Raw genomic sequence first — 17,276 nt, forward strand, 5'->3', positions numbered from 1 at the left:
GTCTCAGCCTTCTCTAACCAGGTGCCTTCCAGATACATTGGGACCATATCTTAGAATTCAAAAGTAGCAACCCCATTGGAAGTTCCACACTGAGCAATTCTAGGAGCTGCATCTGAACATATCTGGAAGATGCCAGGTCTTGAAAAGGCTGTGCAAGACACAGCTTCAGTCTCTGTAGGGTTATCAACAATATTTTTTCAATCAGCATTGAGTCCGATCATCAGAGCCCAGATGCAGTGAGTGGGACACGTCATCAGAATGGCGACCACCGTATGCCTCGCCAGTTGGTCTATGGCAGTGTTTCTCAACCTTGGCAGCTTTAAGATGTGTGGACTTCAGCTCCCAGAATTCCCTAGCCAGCAAATGCTGGCTAGGGAATTCTGGGAACTGAAGTCCACACTTCTTAAAGTTGCAAGGTTGAGAAACGCTGCTGTATGCGTACTGGAGACCGAGAAGAGACCTTGAGGTCATCCACGCAAGATGCTGTGAAGGAAACCCTACACCATTGTGACATCCAGCCAAGGGACCTAGAAGCTGCGGCTGCTGACAGAACCCACTGGCAAGCCCTGTCTTATGAAGCCTTCACCGGCTTTGAAGACAGGTGCCACCAAAAACTGATAGAAAACCATGAGTGGTGTCACAGAACAACACCCACAATTACTACAGCAATGGACTCCCACTGCCCCCACTGTGCTAGACTCTGAGCTTCCAGGCTGGACTGTGAAGCCACCTCTGTGTCCACAGATGAAGTGCACAACGTGTTTTCTTCAAACCTGAAGGACTACCTATACCCTGGGCACAAGTTCCATTGGACAGAATGATTCCTAGGGGCAAAAGAGGACTCTCACGCAAGTAGGGGTGTCTGCAAGGTGGGGTCAAAAAAGTCAAGATGGCAGCCATAACCATGTGGTCAAAGCTCCACCTGGTTTTAATATGCTTCTCACGTGGCTGCCATCTTAACCATACCCGGCATACAAGCAGTATGTTCTAAGAATCTCCACTGAGCTAAAGGGGGCAAATCTATCATTTGGGTTCACGTTTTTTTTTTTAAAGCAACTGCATTACAGCTCAGCATGTTGCACAAAAGCCTGTATTCAAACCCACGTTTTATTTAAATTTATTGGCTGCCCAGTTCAGTGAACTCTGTACGTGTAGTGCTGCAGAGGGTTGCTGTTACGTCTTCCTCCCGTTCGTGATAATAAAAGCAGGAAAAACGTTCTTCATATTCCCAATAGGCTTTCAGATCAGATGAAAGACCAGTATCCAGTTTCCATGTCTTCCCCACCTGCATAGCAGCATGTCCCTGCTTTCATAATTGCTTGTGAAGCTGGACTGCCTTGTGGACTGCATTTCTTCTGGGGAAAAAAGCCCATTTAACAATGCAGACTCTAAAGCGATCTTTCTCAACCTTGGCAACTTTAAGAAGTGTGGACTTCAACTCCCAGAGTTCCCCAGCCAGCATGCAAGGTTGAGAAACACTGCTCTAAAGGTGCAACGATGGAAGTTGGCAAGTTCAGATTTGCCAACTTTCTTATTTGGCCCTTCTTGTCTTGATAACTCTTGATTTCTTGCTTTATTCTAAAATCTGTATATCAATGACTTTCTTTTCATAGTCTACTCTACACAGACATTTTTGAGCAGGCACCTTCGTAGCCAGCATATAGTAAGTCAGCTGTGTTGCCATGCGAAGCCCGGAAGGGGCCTGCCCTATTTCATCCAATGGCGAACGCGCATTCGTTTTGTTGTCCTTAACTAAGATGGCTGCGGTACTTTCAGCGTCAATCCCGTAGGGCACACCTTTGACCCCTGCGTTAAAGTCACAGCTAATGTCTTAAAGGAACATGCGCGTCGGCTCTTGGCTTCTTTCCTTTAACTAAGATGGATGCCTTGCGCGTGTCTTCCCATGACTTGCCCTTAATGGAGCCGGCGGACCTGGCCTCTCTCTTCCCGGCGCCCTGGTTTTGCGCATGCGCCATTAACTCTGGAGCGTTGCTTTCTTGCCCGAAAGGAAGATGGCGGCAGCCTGAAGCGGAGGAAAAAATCAGCTGAGGAGAAGCGACGGTTGGGGTATTCCGCGAACTGCTTTTCTTCTCCTCATGCACCGCCGGGATGCTCTGCTCGAGCGGCTTCTTCCGCGGCGTCGAATGTCCCTACGGGCCGGCCTGCGGGAGGCCCTACTGCCACTTCAGACACCCGCCTGGGGCCCAACACGCCACCGATGGCCCTATCCCGCCTCGACGCCTCTTGGCCCTGTCTGGTCCCAGCAGACGCCCCGCCGCAGTCGGAGGTAATCGGGGCGGCATGGTGACCTCTTCCCCCAACCGCGGTCTGAGGAAAAGGCCCTCTACCCATGCTCCGTGGCGCTGTTGAACTCGGGTGGGAACGAAGGCATCGGCGTCCCCGTCTCGCTTGAGATAAAGGCAGCCTGTAAAGGCTTGGGTGCGACTGGCTTTTCTTATGTTAAGGAAATCCCCTGCTCTTTATATTAGAGCACACACCCCCCGCCACCTTTATAACCATTCTGTCTCGTGGGGTGGGGTGGGGTCGTGGGGAACATTTAGGAGAGGCTTCTTCCTCGCCCTGATCTGGGGAAGGAGAACCAACTCTATGTGCTATGTAAGTGTGAGGGAACTCCCTTAGTGTGTTCGGGATGGGAGGAAAGCAATGGGGAGCTTCCCTTTTCCCGGAGCACGTCCGCTCCCTCCCCGCTGGGGTAGTCAGGAGCAGGCCATTTACACGCGTTCAGCAGCGATCCTGAACGGGGTGGGAAGAATGAAGCGTCCCAGGGGAATTACTCCCAAGTCTGCGTGAGGAAAAAAAAATTGTGAACATTCGCAAGCTGCTGTAGAATTAAGAGCGTTCTTTAAAGAAAAAAAACTTGTCCTGGAGTGTTAGAGACTTGCCACCTCCCATGTTTTTGCCTTCTCAGTTCACAGTTGCTTTGTAGAAGGCAGTTTCCTTACAAGCCATAATTTGTGGGAATTTCTGACATGAAATGTGGGCGTGGTCCTTTGTACAGTTAGCTTTAGAAATGGCGTGATAATTAAATGGAGCCTCCGCATTTAGAAGGGGTTTGTCCCTGGGTATGTGCTGCTGCAGATGGATGGTGTAAAAGGGCCACTCTCCTGGCCAGCTTCAGTTTAGGCCAGTGAACATACAGGATTTTGGAAACAAGTTGTGAGCACTCTTGCCTAATAGCTGCCACAGGGGCTTGCTTTTTCCATAAAATTGCTGCCAGTCACAAAACATCAGTTTCCAAGAAGGTGACTTGGTAAGATGCCTCTACAGCTTCTGTTTTTTTTTTTTTAGTTTAAAAAGTTTTTAAAATTAAATCAGTGGGGAGAGGAATTTGGTAGGTGGCACTTATGGTCAGTGTAGACCGTACATCATATTGAGCATTAAGTAAGTAAAAACATGTGTGTTCAATCAAGCTCTATAGAAGTAATCTGGCCATAGGATTCTTCCTGCTTTAATATTGCATGATGTGCTCCTTTTTAATTTGACATGTGCATGTTGTAATTCTTACACATCATAATGATATACTTGGTATTGTACATTGCCATTAGGTCCTTTGAAAGAAAGATTTATAAAAAAAGATATTATGAACAACCTTTACCAGACAAGATTGAGACTGATCTGAAAGTGGATTTAAAGATGACAGGCTACAAGAGTGATATGGAAAAAGATGTTACACTGGATATACAAATGAAACTGGCTAATACCTTAATAATGAAAGGTGAAAGGTCCCCTGTGCAAGCATTGAGTCATGCCTGACCCTTTGGGGGGATGCCACTTTCACGACGTTTTCTTGGCAGACTATAGCAGGGTGGTTTTCCATTGCCTTCCCCAGTCGCCACCTTCCCCAGCAAGCTGAGTACTCATTTTACCAACCTCGGGAGGACGGAAGGCTGAGTCGGCCTGAGCCGGCTACCTGAGAATCCAGCTTCCGCTGGGATCGAACCTGGGTCATGGGGAGAGTTTCGGTTGCAGTAGTGCCACCTACCACTCTGTGCCACATGAAAGAAAAAGAGCCTCGTGTGGCGCAGACTGGTAGGCAGCAGTATTGCAGCCGAAACACTCCCCATGACCCGGGTTCAATCCCAGTGGAAGCTGGATTCTCGGGTAGCCGGCTCAGGCCGACTCAGCCTTCCGTCCTCCCGAGGTTGGTAAAATGAGCACCCGGCTTGCTGGGGAAGGTGGCGACTGGGGAAGGCAATGGCAAACCACCCCGCTCTATAGTCTGCCAAGAAAAGGTCGCGAAAGCGGCGTCCCCCCAAAGGGTCAGGCATGACTCGGTGCTGGCACAGGGCACCTTTCGCCATTTTTTTTAGTAATGAAAAGGGATATACAAGTAACAAAAGTTGGTTTATTTGATCAAGGTTAAAATAGATCAGTTATCTCTGGTAACCCTTGATAGACTTTTGCTAACTAGGACTGAACAACAAGGTTTTAAGAATTTGTTTATAGATAAGAGATGAGATATGGGAAGAGGAGATCATTTGTTGTATTTTAAGAGATGGTGATAAGTTGCTAAAATTGTTTATGCTTGTGATGAAGGGGGAAGCCATTTCTATATATATTTCTTTTCTTTTTCTTTATTCTTTTCTTTCTTTTCTATTTTTCTATTTTTATTTCCTGCACTATTTTTTCTTTTCTTTTTCTTAGTTTGTATTAGTTTGTATTTTTAAAATTGTAATGTTTAATAAAATTACTGTATAAAAAAGATTTAAAGGGGTTTTTTTTAGGTATTCCTATCCTCCACCAGGCACCATAATGCTAGCTAATGGCTAATGCAAACTGAAGGTTGATGTACAGATTAGAAGGCTCTCGTGCCTTATATGGAGTGTATATATTCACAAAGGTGCTGTGTCATAAAATAACGTGTTTGCACATCAGCATAGTGCAACAAGAGACCACCTATGAATCACTATCAATGCTTCTTGAAAGCTGTTTCTTCTTGGCAGCCATAGCAGAAAGCCTGGTCAAAAGCTGCTTTGGTAGCAATTTCTCTGAAGTCCTTGTCTTCTTCCATCAAAGATATATTTATATAATTTGGGGGTTGATTGTAAATTTATTTATTTATCAAATTCTATCACTGCCCATCTCCCCCCCAACGGAGGTTTACAATAAAAGCAAAGTTTAAAATTCAGTGCAATTATAAATACTATAAATATAAATAAGGAATAATAATATGAAATGTAATAAAATAAAATGTAGTAAAATCCAGATGGCTGAAGGCTCTCTATCAGTCTGTGAGTATACAGGGCCAGTCTAGGGCCAGTCTAGGTGCTAGCCATCTCCAGGAATTCCTGTTCCCCTTCCCGCTCCAGGCATGCTGGCAAAACTGGGTTTTTATGGTTTTATTTTCTATGGAAGTCCAGGGGCAAGGGGGCTTGTCTCACCTCCGGGGGAAGAATGTTCCAGAGGGCAGGAGCTACTGCAGAGAAGGCCTATTTCCTGGACCCTGCCAGATGGAATTCCTTTATGAATGGGGTCTGAAGCATGCGCTGTCTGCATGACCGGGTGGGACGGGTTGATGCGATGGGTGTGAGACGGTCCCTCAGGTAGCCTGGTCCCATGCCATGTAGGGCTTTAAAGGTGGTAACCAACACCTTGAATTGGACCCGGAAGCAAACTGGAACCCAGTGCAGCTTGCATAGCAAAGGTGTTACATGTGCCGACCTTGGGGCACCCAAGATCGCCCACGCAGCTGCATTCTGGACCAGCTGTAGCTTCCAGATATTCTTCAAGGGTAGCCCCATGTAAAGCGCATTACAGTAGTCTATATGGGAGATGACCAGGACATGAGTGACTGTTCGAAGGGCCTCTTGGTTCAGGAAAGGGTGTAATTGGCACACAGCACAAAGTTGAGCAAAGGCCTTCCTGGCCACGACCGCCACCTGCTCATTTCAATAAAAATAATAATAATAATCAAAAATTACTGATTTTTCTGCTAGTTTTCCATCATGTTGCAGAATGGAGGAAAAAGAAATGGAAGTTATTGTTTATCATCATTGTATTTCCAAAGCTAGTGACATCATGAACAAGAAAGCCTTTTCTGGGGAACGATCCTCTGGACATCTTGCATCAGCAACAGAGCAAGCAAGGCCTCCACTGAAGATCTCAGTGGTTGAGCTGGTATCACTGAGGGGTCAGCTGCTTCGGTTCTCCTCAGCTTTCACCTCACTGGCAGCCATTCTGTCAAGCTACTCGAATTGTTCCTATTTCAAATTGACCACTTTATAATCTATTCTTCAGTTGTCCCAGGTATCAGTATCAGTCTGACCGGCCTGTTGATCCCTGGTACTTTCCCCTTTCTAAAGATATGTACAGTATTTACCTTCCTCTTAATTGGGTAATCCATAAATACATGCTCACTTAAGTTGTACTCAATGGGTCTCAGTATTTATTCCATTTATATGCCACTGCAATTCAAATATAACTCTCGGTGGTTAACATAAGAATACGAAAAATTTAAAACACCCATGGTAAATTATATAAAATGTCCATGGTAAACTAAAACAATACAAATAAGCCAATAACAGTATATAAACACCTTCGGTTAATTATTCCCAACCAGCCAGCTCAACACATTTAACACACACCATCTTTAAGTACAAACACACTTTGAAAGAGTTCAGTTTTCAGCGTTTTCCTAAATGAAAACGGGGGTGGGGGTATTCCAAAGAATGGGTGATGCCATTGAGGAATAGCACCTCCTAGCTTCAGCCCCTGCCTTCCTGGAAGAGAGGGGCTACTATTTGTCCTGAGATGATAGCATTGACTGGAGTGACTCTGCTTGGAGTATGCAGTCCTGGAGGTATCCAGATGCCAAGCCATATAAATTGCACCTGTAAGCCTATAAGAATCTAGGGCAGGGCCTATAGCACAGGTGTGATGTGCTTCTGATGGTATGTGCTAGTAAACACATGACTGCTGCACTATGAATCGGTTGCAACTTCCAAGTAGTCTTTAAAGCAGTTCTATATAAAGTTTCTAATGTATGAATTTATCTATCACAAGTTTTGGAGATTTGGTGTATGCGAGGTGCTTGTTTTGAGTGTGGGTGACTTAAAAATACTGGGGCTATTTAAGAGGGAAGTATCTCTTTAAGAGCAGTGTGTGTGTGAGGGTGGGACTAAGAAGCTTCCTGTCTGCTGTCCTCCAGCCCTGAATTATCTTTGCTGTCCAAGAGCTGGCAGTTGTACTGCGTGTTTTGACAGCTTGGTGTGTCAGGGTGGCTGGAGAGCGCAAAGAAGATATTAAAAGGGAAAGAGGCCCTTTGGATGAAAGTATGAACAAGTATCTCCATTGTCTGTCCATGCATGAGAGCCCAGGTAAAAGAGAAAAGAAAGCCTTTGGCCCACACTTGTGATTTTGTCTTTGCTACACCAGAAAGAAATAATGTTGAAAGAAAGAAATAACGTTGTGCAGTCTTTCCACATACTGGCTGTGCTATTGAGACCATGATACAAAGAGCTGGTCAATTTTGTGTGTAGTGTTTAACTCTTCTTTGCCACCTACCTCCAAAACATTAGTTAACATATTTTATTTTAAGTCATTCTGGACTTATATATTAAAAGTTGAGTAGAAAAGGTTTATAAATCAAATAGCATCATCTAGTTGAGTGTAGTGTTAGGTAGAAAGTAAATATTAGTTATAGTGTTAATTCCCCTTTCAGCTTTTAACAGTTGAACAGAATTTTATTGTGTGCATAATTGTAATTGCATTAAGATTGTAGTTACAATGTTACATGACAAGAACATGGTATAGAAGGAAAGGATCTTAGTAATGTTTATGCTTCTTGGATCTTATACATTTCCCCTTCAGCTTAAAATCTTTGGATGTAGGTTTGTATTAAGTTAGCATATTCTAAACTACGATATTGATATAAATATGTTGATGAGGGATTTTCAACTTGTCGTCAGGTAGACCCCAGTATATTGTCAATAGTGCCTTATTTTTTTCGATTTTAAAGAGGATACAACTTAGATTTTCTAAGTGAATACGAAAAGTTAAAACGGGGTGCTGGTGGCTGAAACAGCACATCTTGTGTGATTATGAGTGGGGGGGGGACGTTTTTCAGCATTTTAAAATTATCATTTAGGATTGAAGAGTACTCTGAGAAACAAAGGAAACTTGAAATCTAAATTTCAAAAAATTAGGTTTTACTATATACTTACAAAAATGTAGTCAAGCTTGCTAACTACTCAGTGGAGATGGATTTCTTGGAGACTCTCATGCAGAACCTCCCCACTGTTGGAGGTAGGTGTCAGGTGGGCACAGAGAGAGAGGGAGAGAGAGAGCCTGTTCAACTAAGCTATCCAGAATTTAAAGTGGCATCTATACAGATAGTATTATTTTGCTGAGCTTGTCCTGATGTACAGTATATTCTTGAGAAGAGGAAAAAACGTAACTGTATTTGGATATGTCTAATGTGTAGTTAAGTCTATGGTGGCTTTTTTCTAGCAAGTTTTTAGATAGTGGCTGACTTTAGGAACATCAAAAGTTTCCTTACATGAGGTCTCATTCTTACAGAGTCTGATCTACTCTCAGTGATGGCAGTTCTTCAGATGTTCAGATAGAAAATGGTCTTTTCCATTACTTGTTATCTGAAACTTTTAACTGGGGGTTGAATTTAAGAAATGCTTACTTAAAAAAAAAAAAAAGGGCACTAAAATAATCCTTTTGTAGGGTTTGGGAGGTGCTTTGGCCAACATTCAAGTGCCCTGTGGTTGTAAGGTCTTTCTCTGCTAATTATAGACATGTTAAGTTTTGAACGGCAGATGTTCAAGAAAGATTCAAACCCTTGCCACGGGCTTAAATGCAGATTCTGAAGGAGTGAAACTGGCAAGGGTTTCTAAAGAAATTTTTGAGTTGCGATTTCAGTAAAATCTTTCTGAGGTGCTACAGAGCATGGTATGGCTATAAATGTGTGTATGTGCCTTCGAGTCAGTTTTTGACTTTTGGCGACTGCCTGGAAAAGTCCCTGCAGTTTTCTCGGCAACGTTTTTTGGAAGTGGTTTGCCATTGCCTCTTTCCCAGGGCTGAGAGAGAGCGACTGGCCCAAGGTTGCCCAGCTGGCGTCATGCCTAAGGTGGGACTAGAACTCACTGGTTTCTAGCCTGATGCCTTTAAACACTGTACCAAACTGGCTCTCATAATTGTGTGTAGACTTGCTGAAAACAATGTTTCAAGCACATTTAAGTTTTGACATTTTAGATACCTGTTCCACTTGTAGATTTATTCATAAACTAGTATGGAGTGAGAGTGGAAGAAGGAGAAACTACCTTTGGGTGTGGAGGTATATTTCCACATGGAGTGGTTTGGATAAACCATTCATTTGTCAAAGATCACAGAGATCTTACCTTTGGTTTACAAGAGGGGAAGGAAAAGTGAGAAGCTGCTTTTTAAAAAAAGGAGCTGGAAACAGCGTTGTTAAGCACTAGCTCTTCTCCAAGATCTTTTTCTTGTAACAGGAGCCCTATTTCAGCTTGTTCTGAAGAGCCTTTGCTGATATTTCCAAAGACATTAATTAGATGAGGTGGGACTCAAATTCTTATTGCTAAGCTATTCTTTTCTCAAAATGTGAGGTAAATTTGTTCCTGTCTGCTAGAGTCCTGAACATTTTTAAACTGCTATAGCAACCCTACTCCCTGAATGGTATTAGCATGCATTGGTAGGTGTTGTGCAACTTTCTTCCAAGTCTTCTTTTCTCTTTGCACTTCTTTTCTCTTTGCCTAGCGATAGGCTGTATATCATAACTGCTCCCCAAACTGGGAAAAATAGTAATTAAGGCTTAATTTAGCTATCATGGCTAATGGCCATAGACGGGCTATTTCCTTGAATTTTTATGAAACCCCTTTTAACTCTATCAAAGCAGCCTCCATAACTTCAGTTCAAAGCTAATCTGAATTTTGTGAATCTCCATTTTTCTTTCTATTGTAAAATGGCTGAACAAACGTTGGAATTACCAAGTACACGTATTATATGAAAGAGATGGTAGAACTCTCCTGCATTTCCTCCACATCAGGCATTGTGTTAGAAATTGCAAGCAGGTTTCTCCTAAAAAAAAAAAAGCTCATGACACTCATCCACCATGAGCTGGAAGTGAACATGGCTTCTGCGCATCTTTTCATTTGTGTTCCAACATGCCCCCCCAGCCCTTGTCTGCTGACTGTCTTTTGTTGGCTAAAGTCCCTTCACCTTTCTTGCAGTAGTCCTGTGGTTTTCTTTCCCATTTTGGACCGGAGTCTCATTATTTGTGTGCTAATACATGTCCTGCTTTTCAGTACAGTTCTCCTGTTACTGTTTGGAGGACTAGTTTCTCCATAATAGATTTGTCCTCTATCATTTTTAGCTATGCTGATAGTAGGATAATTCCCATGGGAATTTGATAATCCAATTAGCTGAGATTTACTCCTGAATCCTGTTAGAAACAAAGTATACTTAGTTAAAATTCCTCACTTTCTTCAAGGCCAAGCAGTTGAAAATCTCCATTATTTTTACAAGCCAATATGGAATAGTAGACACTGCTAATTTGAATAATTGAGATATGCAAGGTGGTCTTGGGCCAGTCTTGCTGAGTTGGAGGTTTATCAATGTAAAATCATGGTTAAAATTAATTCAAGGAAAAACAGGAGCACAACAATCCAGATAATCAATGAAATTCATCCCAAGTTCTTTGATTGAGACTAGAAAGATAATACTTTGTCATGGATGGGCCTCCTATAGATGGTGTTACAATTGAAATTGCCCATTATCTACTTAAGTTTAGATAGGAGGAAAGACCTGGAAAGTTGTTTAGATGAGAAATGCAAGCATGTTCATGTAACAGCAGGTGGTTCTTTAAGAACTTACGCCCCAAATCTAAAAGTTGTGGTATAAAGAAAAGAGGGAGAAAACACGAAAATCAGTTCAGCCATACTCTTATGCAGTAAAGTTGGATGATGTAATGTTGCCTAGAAACTCAGGCACCCTGAGTTTGGCGTGGAGCTGATAAAAACTTGGTCCCTGAATTTGGGGGAGAGACTAACTTTGCAAAGTAGCTTTTTGCCTACCTGAAAACACGAATCACACAGCAATTCAGGCAAAAGCAAAAACCTCTCTTAAGCGGGGGGAGGGGGTCAGGTCCTTTTATAGGGTATGGAGACAAATTATACATACATTTGATATACATGATACATCATAAAGCAAGTAATCAAACAGTAGAAAACATTGATTACAGATAACATTTGACAAGTGGCTAATTTATGGATTATGTCACTCCCTTTCCCAGCTGGGTTTGTATCATCTTAAAACTTGCAAGTGTATTCAAGGACTTTCAGAATACACTCTCTATTGTTTAGTTGCTGAAGAGGCTAGTTTTTGCATGTAAAAGAAAGAAATGGTTTTGAGTAAAAGGAAAATAATGGTTTCTTGAACTTGAAAAGAAGGCATGGATGCCATCCTTAAATGCTAATATCACCTTTATTAAAAAAAAAAGCTAATAATGAAGCCTAAAAATTCCAGGTAACAGTGGAATGGCTGCTGATATAGACAGTTCTAAGCGCCATGTGTCAGTTCTTTGCCTCTTCCTCTGATACAACCTAATGAATTTTTATAGTTGGAATTTGATGGGAATTCTGGGAATGGTTGATGCTAATGTTTTGTTTTTCTTCCTTTTACAGGGTGTGGTTATGACCCCTACAACCCAGAACTTCCCAAACCTGTGGCACAAGGCAGCAATGGCACGTTGGAAAATATTGTCCAGTCAGCCTCTGGGATTCTGGAGCTTGAACTGTTTGACAAGGCTATTGAAGCTGCCAAGAATGAGGTTGAGCGTGAGCAAAAGAAGTATGAGGAGCTGATGGAGACAACTAAAGAATATGGCTCATCTGAACCCTCTTTACTTGCTTCTAAGGCTGCTGGATTGGCAACTTCCAAGTCATTCACTTCTCTGGAATACAGCCCAGGTAGTTACAGTGCAAGCAGTGATGCTGATTACAATCCTACTCCTCTTGCAGTGGCTGCTGCCAGTCAGTCCAGCAAATATACTTTGGACTCCTTCAACAATATGAAATGCAAGGGCAACTCACTGGAATATATTCCTACTGTGGTCACTCAGCCAAAGAAGTACAGCAGCCCCGTTGTAAATAGCAAATACATAATTGACAACTCCAAGCCTTCAACAGATTTAGAGTATGACCCTCTTTCAAATTATTCTGCCAGGCTGTTGAACAAAGCTAAAGAGCAGAAAGGGACCAAGCGGAAGAAAGAAGATGATCCTGAGGAAGCATATTCTCCTTCAGTCAAGAAACGTTGTGATGCCACTAGCAATGATGAGCCAATCGCCAGGTTCTCTGACTCAGAGGATGAATGCCAAGAAGCTTCCATCACCTCCCTTAAATCTAAAGGAGATTCAGAAAGCAAATTGGCTATCGCCAAAGAAAAAGGAACTCCACAAATAGATGGTGGTTCTCGACAAATGAAAGAGACTGCTGTGCAGTATGACATGGGAGACATTGAATGTCCTCAGAGAACTGCTGTCAAAGATTTACTAGAGCAAAACACCAAGTTGGTCAAAGTGCCTTCTAGCAGGGATGCAAAAGCAAAAGAAAAGAACAAAGGGGTACCAAAGGATAAGCTGAGAAAGAAGAAGGATGATGACCACAAGGCACAGGGAAAGAAAGATCAAGATAAAATAGGAGACAAGGAGAAGTTGGATATGAAGACACAGCACAAAAATGGGGAAAGGAGTAAGGAGAAACGAAGCAAGTCCCACATTGATGGACATGTGCAGAAGCTCAATAAACTGAAATCTGTGATAGCACCTGGAATTAAGGAGGAGAATTCTGGCAAGAACAAGGATGTTGGCAAAGCTTCTGCTACTGAAAAATTGGGGACTAGTAGGAAGGATGGCAAGTCGAGGCCTGTTGAGTTGAAAAAGAAGCCCAAACTCTCTACTGGAACTGAACATACTAAAAGACAGGGCAAGCAGCCAGCCTTGAAAAGGTCTAAGGAAGCGTTGGCCAACTCCCTGGCCAAGGAGATTTCTGAGGCCAAATGCAAAGTTAAACAGCAGGCCCTGAGCCATGTTGATCTCTTTGGGGATGAGAGTGGAGATGAGGAGCAGGCGGGACGGCCCCTCCCGTTCCCTGTTGTGAGTTCAGACTCAGACAGAGATGATGCTGACTTACCTTTGCCCTGGGGCAATGGGGTGGCCAATGTTAAGCAGCTTAAGTTGTCCCAGGCTGCTGCTGCTTCCTCCTCCTCTTCCTCCTCCTCCTCTGATGAGATTGATTATTCTGTCCTAGAGAAGGATTTGGATTTTGAGTCCGACCCAATGGAGGAGTGCCTTCGGATTTTTAATGAATCCACTGATGTCAAAACAGAAGACAAAGGCAGACTAGGAAAACAGGTAAAGACCTAGGAATATTGGGATGGGATGGTGAGTTACAAGCACTGCAAACTGTTCACTTAAAAGTATGCCCCTCTGATTGTATAATCTCTGGATGTGATGGCCCTTTGCCCGTCCTTGAATTTTAAGGAGATTTATACAAAGTATAAACGATTTGACACATGGAGTGTGTTATAAAAGGAAGCCACGAGAGCATTATACGTGGTGGTAGTTTCTTTAGACTAGATGATGGTCATGGTCTCTTCCATCCTCTACAATCTGTGAGTTTGGATTTTCTGGCAGTAACGAGTTATGGTTTCCCACAGGAAAAAAAGGTAGTCAAAGATTTCATTAAGGGGAAATATAATATATAGAAATATATTCTAGTGTAGAAAGGATAGTAAAAACTGGGTTATAAAATGCCTTTGCATTTCAAGGATGGTTGGCCCTGGGCTTGCAAAGTAGTTTGTTGCAGGTAGGGTATCGACTGAGTTAGGGATAAATTTGCAAAGACGCTAGAGATTGCTTAGGGATTTGCAGCAGTGATATTGCCTAGCGGCTAATATCCCTTGTGCTTTATCCCTTAAGAATTATATTTTCACCGTGTAATGAAACAGTAAAACATTGGGGGGGAGAAGCCTGTGGCCTCAAGCAGCAGAACTTCTTCACAGCGTTCTTTTATGAGAAAACCTGTAGCTGAGTCGGTAGGGTACTTAAGTTCCTTTTGGAAGGACTCAGATTCAGATCATAGCTTCTCAAATTAAAAAGGTCTCGTCAGCAGTTGATGGGGGAGGGCCTGTCTCTGCTGTGATATTTGTGTTACGTGATATTTGATGGAATTATGGATAGTGTCAGTCAAATATGTAGTCTAGTGCAGTGGGCCCAACGTTTGGAGTTTGCAGTTTTAAGAGGTGTCCCTCAACCCCTACCATAGCAATTATTTTTTTAAAATTCTGTAAAACTTCCTGGATTTAAAAGTTACATTACATCAAGTGCAAGGTAAGACCAAATACAGTTTTTTGCTTGTCTGCAAAATTACTGCAGCAAGTTCAGCAAAAGGATTTCCCCAGTTCTAGAGTCCTCCAGATGTGTTGGTAGCAGCTGCAGAATTCCCTGCCAGTTTCAGTCCCAGTATATCTGGAAGACGGCTACCAAAGAATACAAGGGGCTGTTTCTTCCTCTTTGGCCTGTGAGGATTGTGACCTGTGATCTCCGCCCTGCCCAAACTAAGTTTTAAGCTGTTGTAGGCAGTGTTGACCTGGCCTGCTTGTGATTCTGTTACTTTGAAAGACATACATACAAACATCATGAAGTGGAAAACCCCTCCTACTTCGGGAACTTGCTTTTTTTTCTCTCTCTTCCTTTCCCCCTAGCTATCAAAGGAGGAAGGGGGTGAAGAAAAGTTGACAGAAGACTGTTTAACCACACTGTTTCCTGGACAAAAAAGGAGGATTTCTCATGTAACAAAGCAAGGACACGTAAGTAGATCTTGAAATGGCATTAGAAGCTTGTCTGTGGTGCAGTCTTGCCAATCTCCATCCTTGCTGATGAGAGTTTTTGGTGTGTTTCCATGGCCAGCCAAGTAATATGGGGTTGGGAATGTAGTGTTGAAGCCTAGTATCTGTGGATTCCAGCAGGCCTTGAAGATCTATACTTCTCTCTCTCTCTCTCTCTGTGTGTGTGTGTGTGTGTGTGTTTTAAATATGGGCTACAGTAGCTCTCAGGACTTCAAAAAATTAGTATTTTCCTTGAGGCTGCCTGGCTTCCACTGTTTCCAGTATGTGCGATTCTAGAAATGGCTCTGCAGCTTTCAGGGTGATCCTAAACCTGCAGCCTTTCATCTTCATGTTGCCATAAGATGTGAAGAATGTTAAAAGAATCCAAGTCTTTGTATGTAGCACTCGCATATAAATATTCAGGATCCCAGGCAATCTAGAAACAGGGAATTATCTTTTTCCTTAATAACTGCTTCACCCATGCATTTAACTTTGGAGGCCTTGCTGTATGCTTCTGCATCATCAGCTGTTCAGGAGAAGGTACGAGGAATAGCAGGGCCCTCTTTGCTGTGGCAGCTAAGAATTCAGAAAGGCAATAAAGCCACATATAAAACAACAGATCTTTCACTAAGCTTTGCTTTTTAGGGCAGCTTCTTTTTAATAAAAGTGTTGTTATGCTATTGCCCAGTTAACTTGGCTGTTTTTGGCTGTTTATATATTTGAGTTATTTGCATTGTACATAACTGATCCTTTTGTTTTTTGTTTATTTGAAGTACGTTGCTGATTTGGCATTCTGTTGGCTGGTTTCAGTGATGTTGTGAAATAGAAAACAGGATTTAAACATGCTTTAAAACAGAAAAATAGCCCCTTTTCAATGAAGTGAATTCAGAACAAATCAGTTATTTGTCTTTTTCTTTTGGGGTGAAATAGTAATAAAGAACAATAACTGTAGTTTAAGTAACCATCAACATTTTTCAGGGTATTTACCTGATTTCTGAGTTTGTTAATGCTGACATGTGAATACTATATTTGCTATCAGTATTTAAGTAAGGAGATTCTAGCTGCTGGATCTTTAGCACTGTGTGTGCAGACCTTGATTAGCCTCTCCTCTGGAACATCAGTGAGTTCTTTGTTTTCACAAGTCAGGCTTTTGGTCAGCACATACAACATTCCGGCCAATTATGTGTCTTCTGTCCATTTGTCCATTAAGCGCTGTTGTACAGCAAAATAAAAAAAAAGGACTCTTGTGAAATGGATTGGAAATTCTGAAACTCAAATATTTGCAAGTTCTTAGCACATCTGCTGTTCCCAAACCACTTTGCAAAAGTATATAGGTTCAGCAGTCGACTTCAATATGAAAACATCACAGGTGGACAAATGTGTCCTGAAATGTGTGGATGGAACATTATTTGCACTGTCTTCAAATCCTCTTTCCTTGTGTTCTAGTTTGTACAAGTGAATCATACACTCATGATTAGTAGGGCCAATCATTCGGATCCCTCCTTTTGCTGATTCAAAATATGTCCAAAATTTGTGGTGCTAGCCAGGATCCAAATTCCACATGTGACAAGTTTCTACTGTATCGTGCCAACCAGGGTCCTTATGATTCCTTTTCAGGCTGACGTCCCAAGCAAGCCAGTGGTCCGGCCTTACCGTCCCCCGACTGCCCAAGAGGTCTGCTACCAGAGGATTCAGCTAGCTCAGAAGCAGGCGGTGCAGCTGGCCCAGCAGCAGCCGCCACCGCCACGGCCGGCCACACAGTCGCCTGTGGCACCCCAAAGAGCTTCCCTTGTTATGCACAAAGGAGAAAGGAAGCGAGTCGCTCATGTGCCCAGCGCAGCTCTTTCTGCAGTCTCCAAGTGGGGTAAGTGTGTTTCTGTTCTTCTCTCGCAGGAGAGCTTTTCATTCTGTTAGGAGAAGCACCTTGCTGTGGTAGGTGTTCAAGGCAACGTGTCCTCATAATCTGACCTGCTGAGGGGAATCTTGAATCAACTGAGCAGTTTGTGGGGGAAGAGGAGGAAGGCCGTACGGATGCCACGCCTCTCTCCATGAAGACTCCCCAAGTACATACTGCTCACATAGTCAGAGATTTGCAGCTCAGTAATGAAGAAGGAATGTCGCTAACCTTTACCCCCGTGCTGCCTATGGATGTCCCTTTGCTGTATGTTGAGAATGGAACAATGCATGGAGCTGTTTCTGTACATGGAACAGTGAAGCCAACAGATCTAAATGCGTTGACGAGAGTTGTTGCTCTCCGTGCAAATGGGGTGTATCTGTATACTTTGATTCTGTTTGGAGCCAGTATACAGTCTCCAGACATAATTTCCCCAGGTAGCATGACCCTTGCAGGAAAAAAACTGGTTCTTTTTCCCAGTCTATCGTGGTGGCTTGGGAAGGCAGTG

General features: G+C 42.9%; 1 protein-coding gene across 3 annotated transcripts in view; it reads left to right on the forward strand.

Annotated features, from left to right (window-relative positions):
• Positions 1–1,965: 1,965 nt before the first annotated feature.
• The window catches only part of REXO1 (RNA exonuclease 1 homolog), a 37,479-nt gene continuing 22,168 nt past the window's right edge, over positions 1,966–17,276 (forward strand). The window contains exons 1-4 of one of the 3 annotated variants that reach the window (XR_010066963.1): positions 1,966–2,287; positions 11,670–13,399; positions 14,752–14,856; positions 16,492–16,738. Coding sequence is in view for 2 of the 3 variants with exons in the window: in XM_063290750.1 (XP_063146820.1) it covers positions 2,110–2,287; positions 11,670–13,399; positions 14,752–14,856; positions 16,492–16,738 (2,260 nt within the window). In the remaining variant the exon portion in view is untranslated. Of the gene's footprint in view, positions 2,288–7,263; positions 7,338–11,669; positions 13,400–14,751; positions 14,857–16,491; positions 16,739–17,276 lie in introns of those variants that run through there. The other 2 variants (XM_063290750.1, XM_063290751.1) reach the window with 2 other exon arrangements.

This window comes from Candoia aspera, chromosome 1, assembly GCF_035149785.1.
Source record: "Candoia aspera isolate rCanAsp1 chromosome 1, rCanAsp1.hap2, whole genome shotgun sequence".
Taxonomy (NCBI): domain Eukaryota; kingdom Metazoa; phylum Chordata; class Lepidosauria; order Squamata; family Boidae; genus Candoia; species Candoia aspera.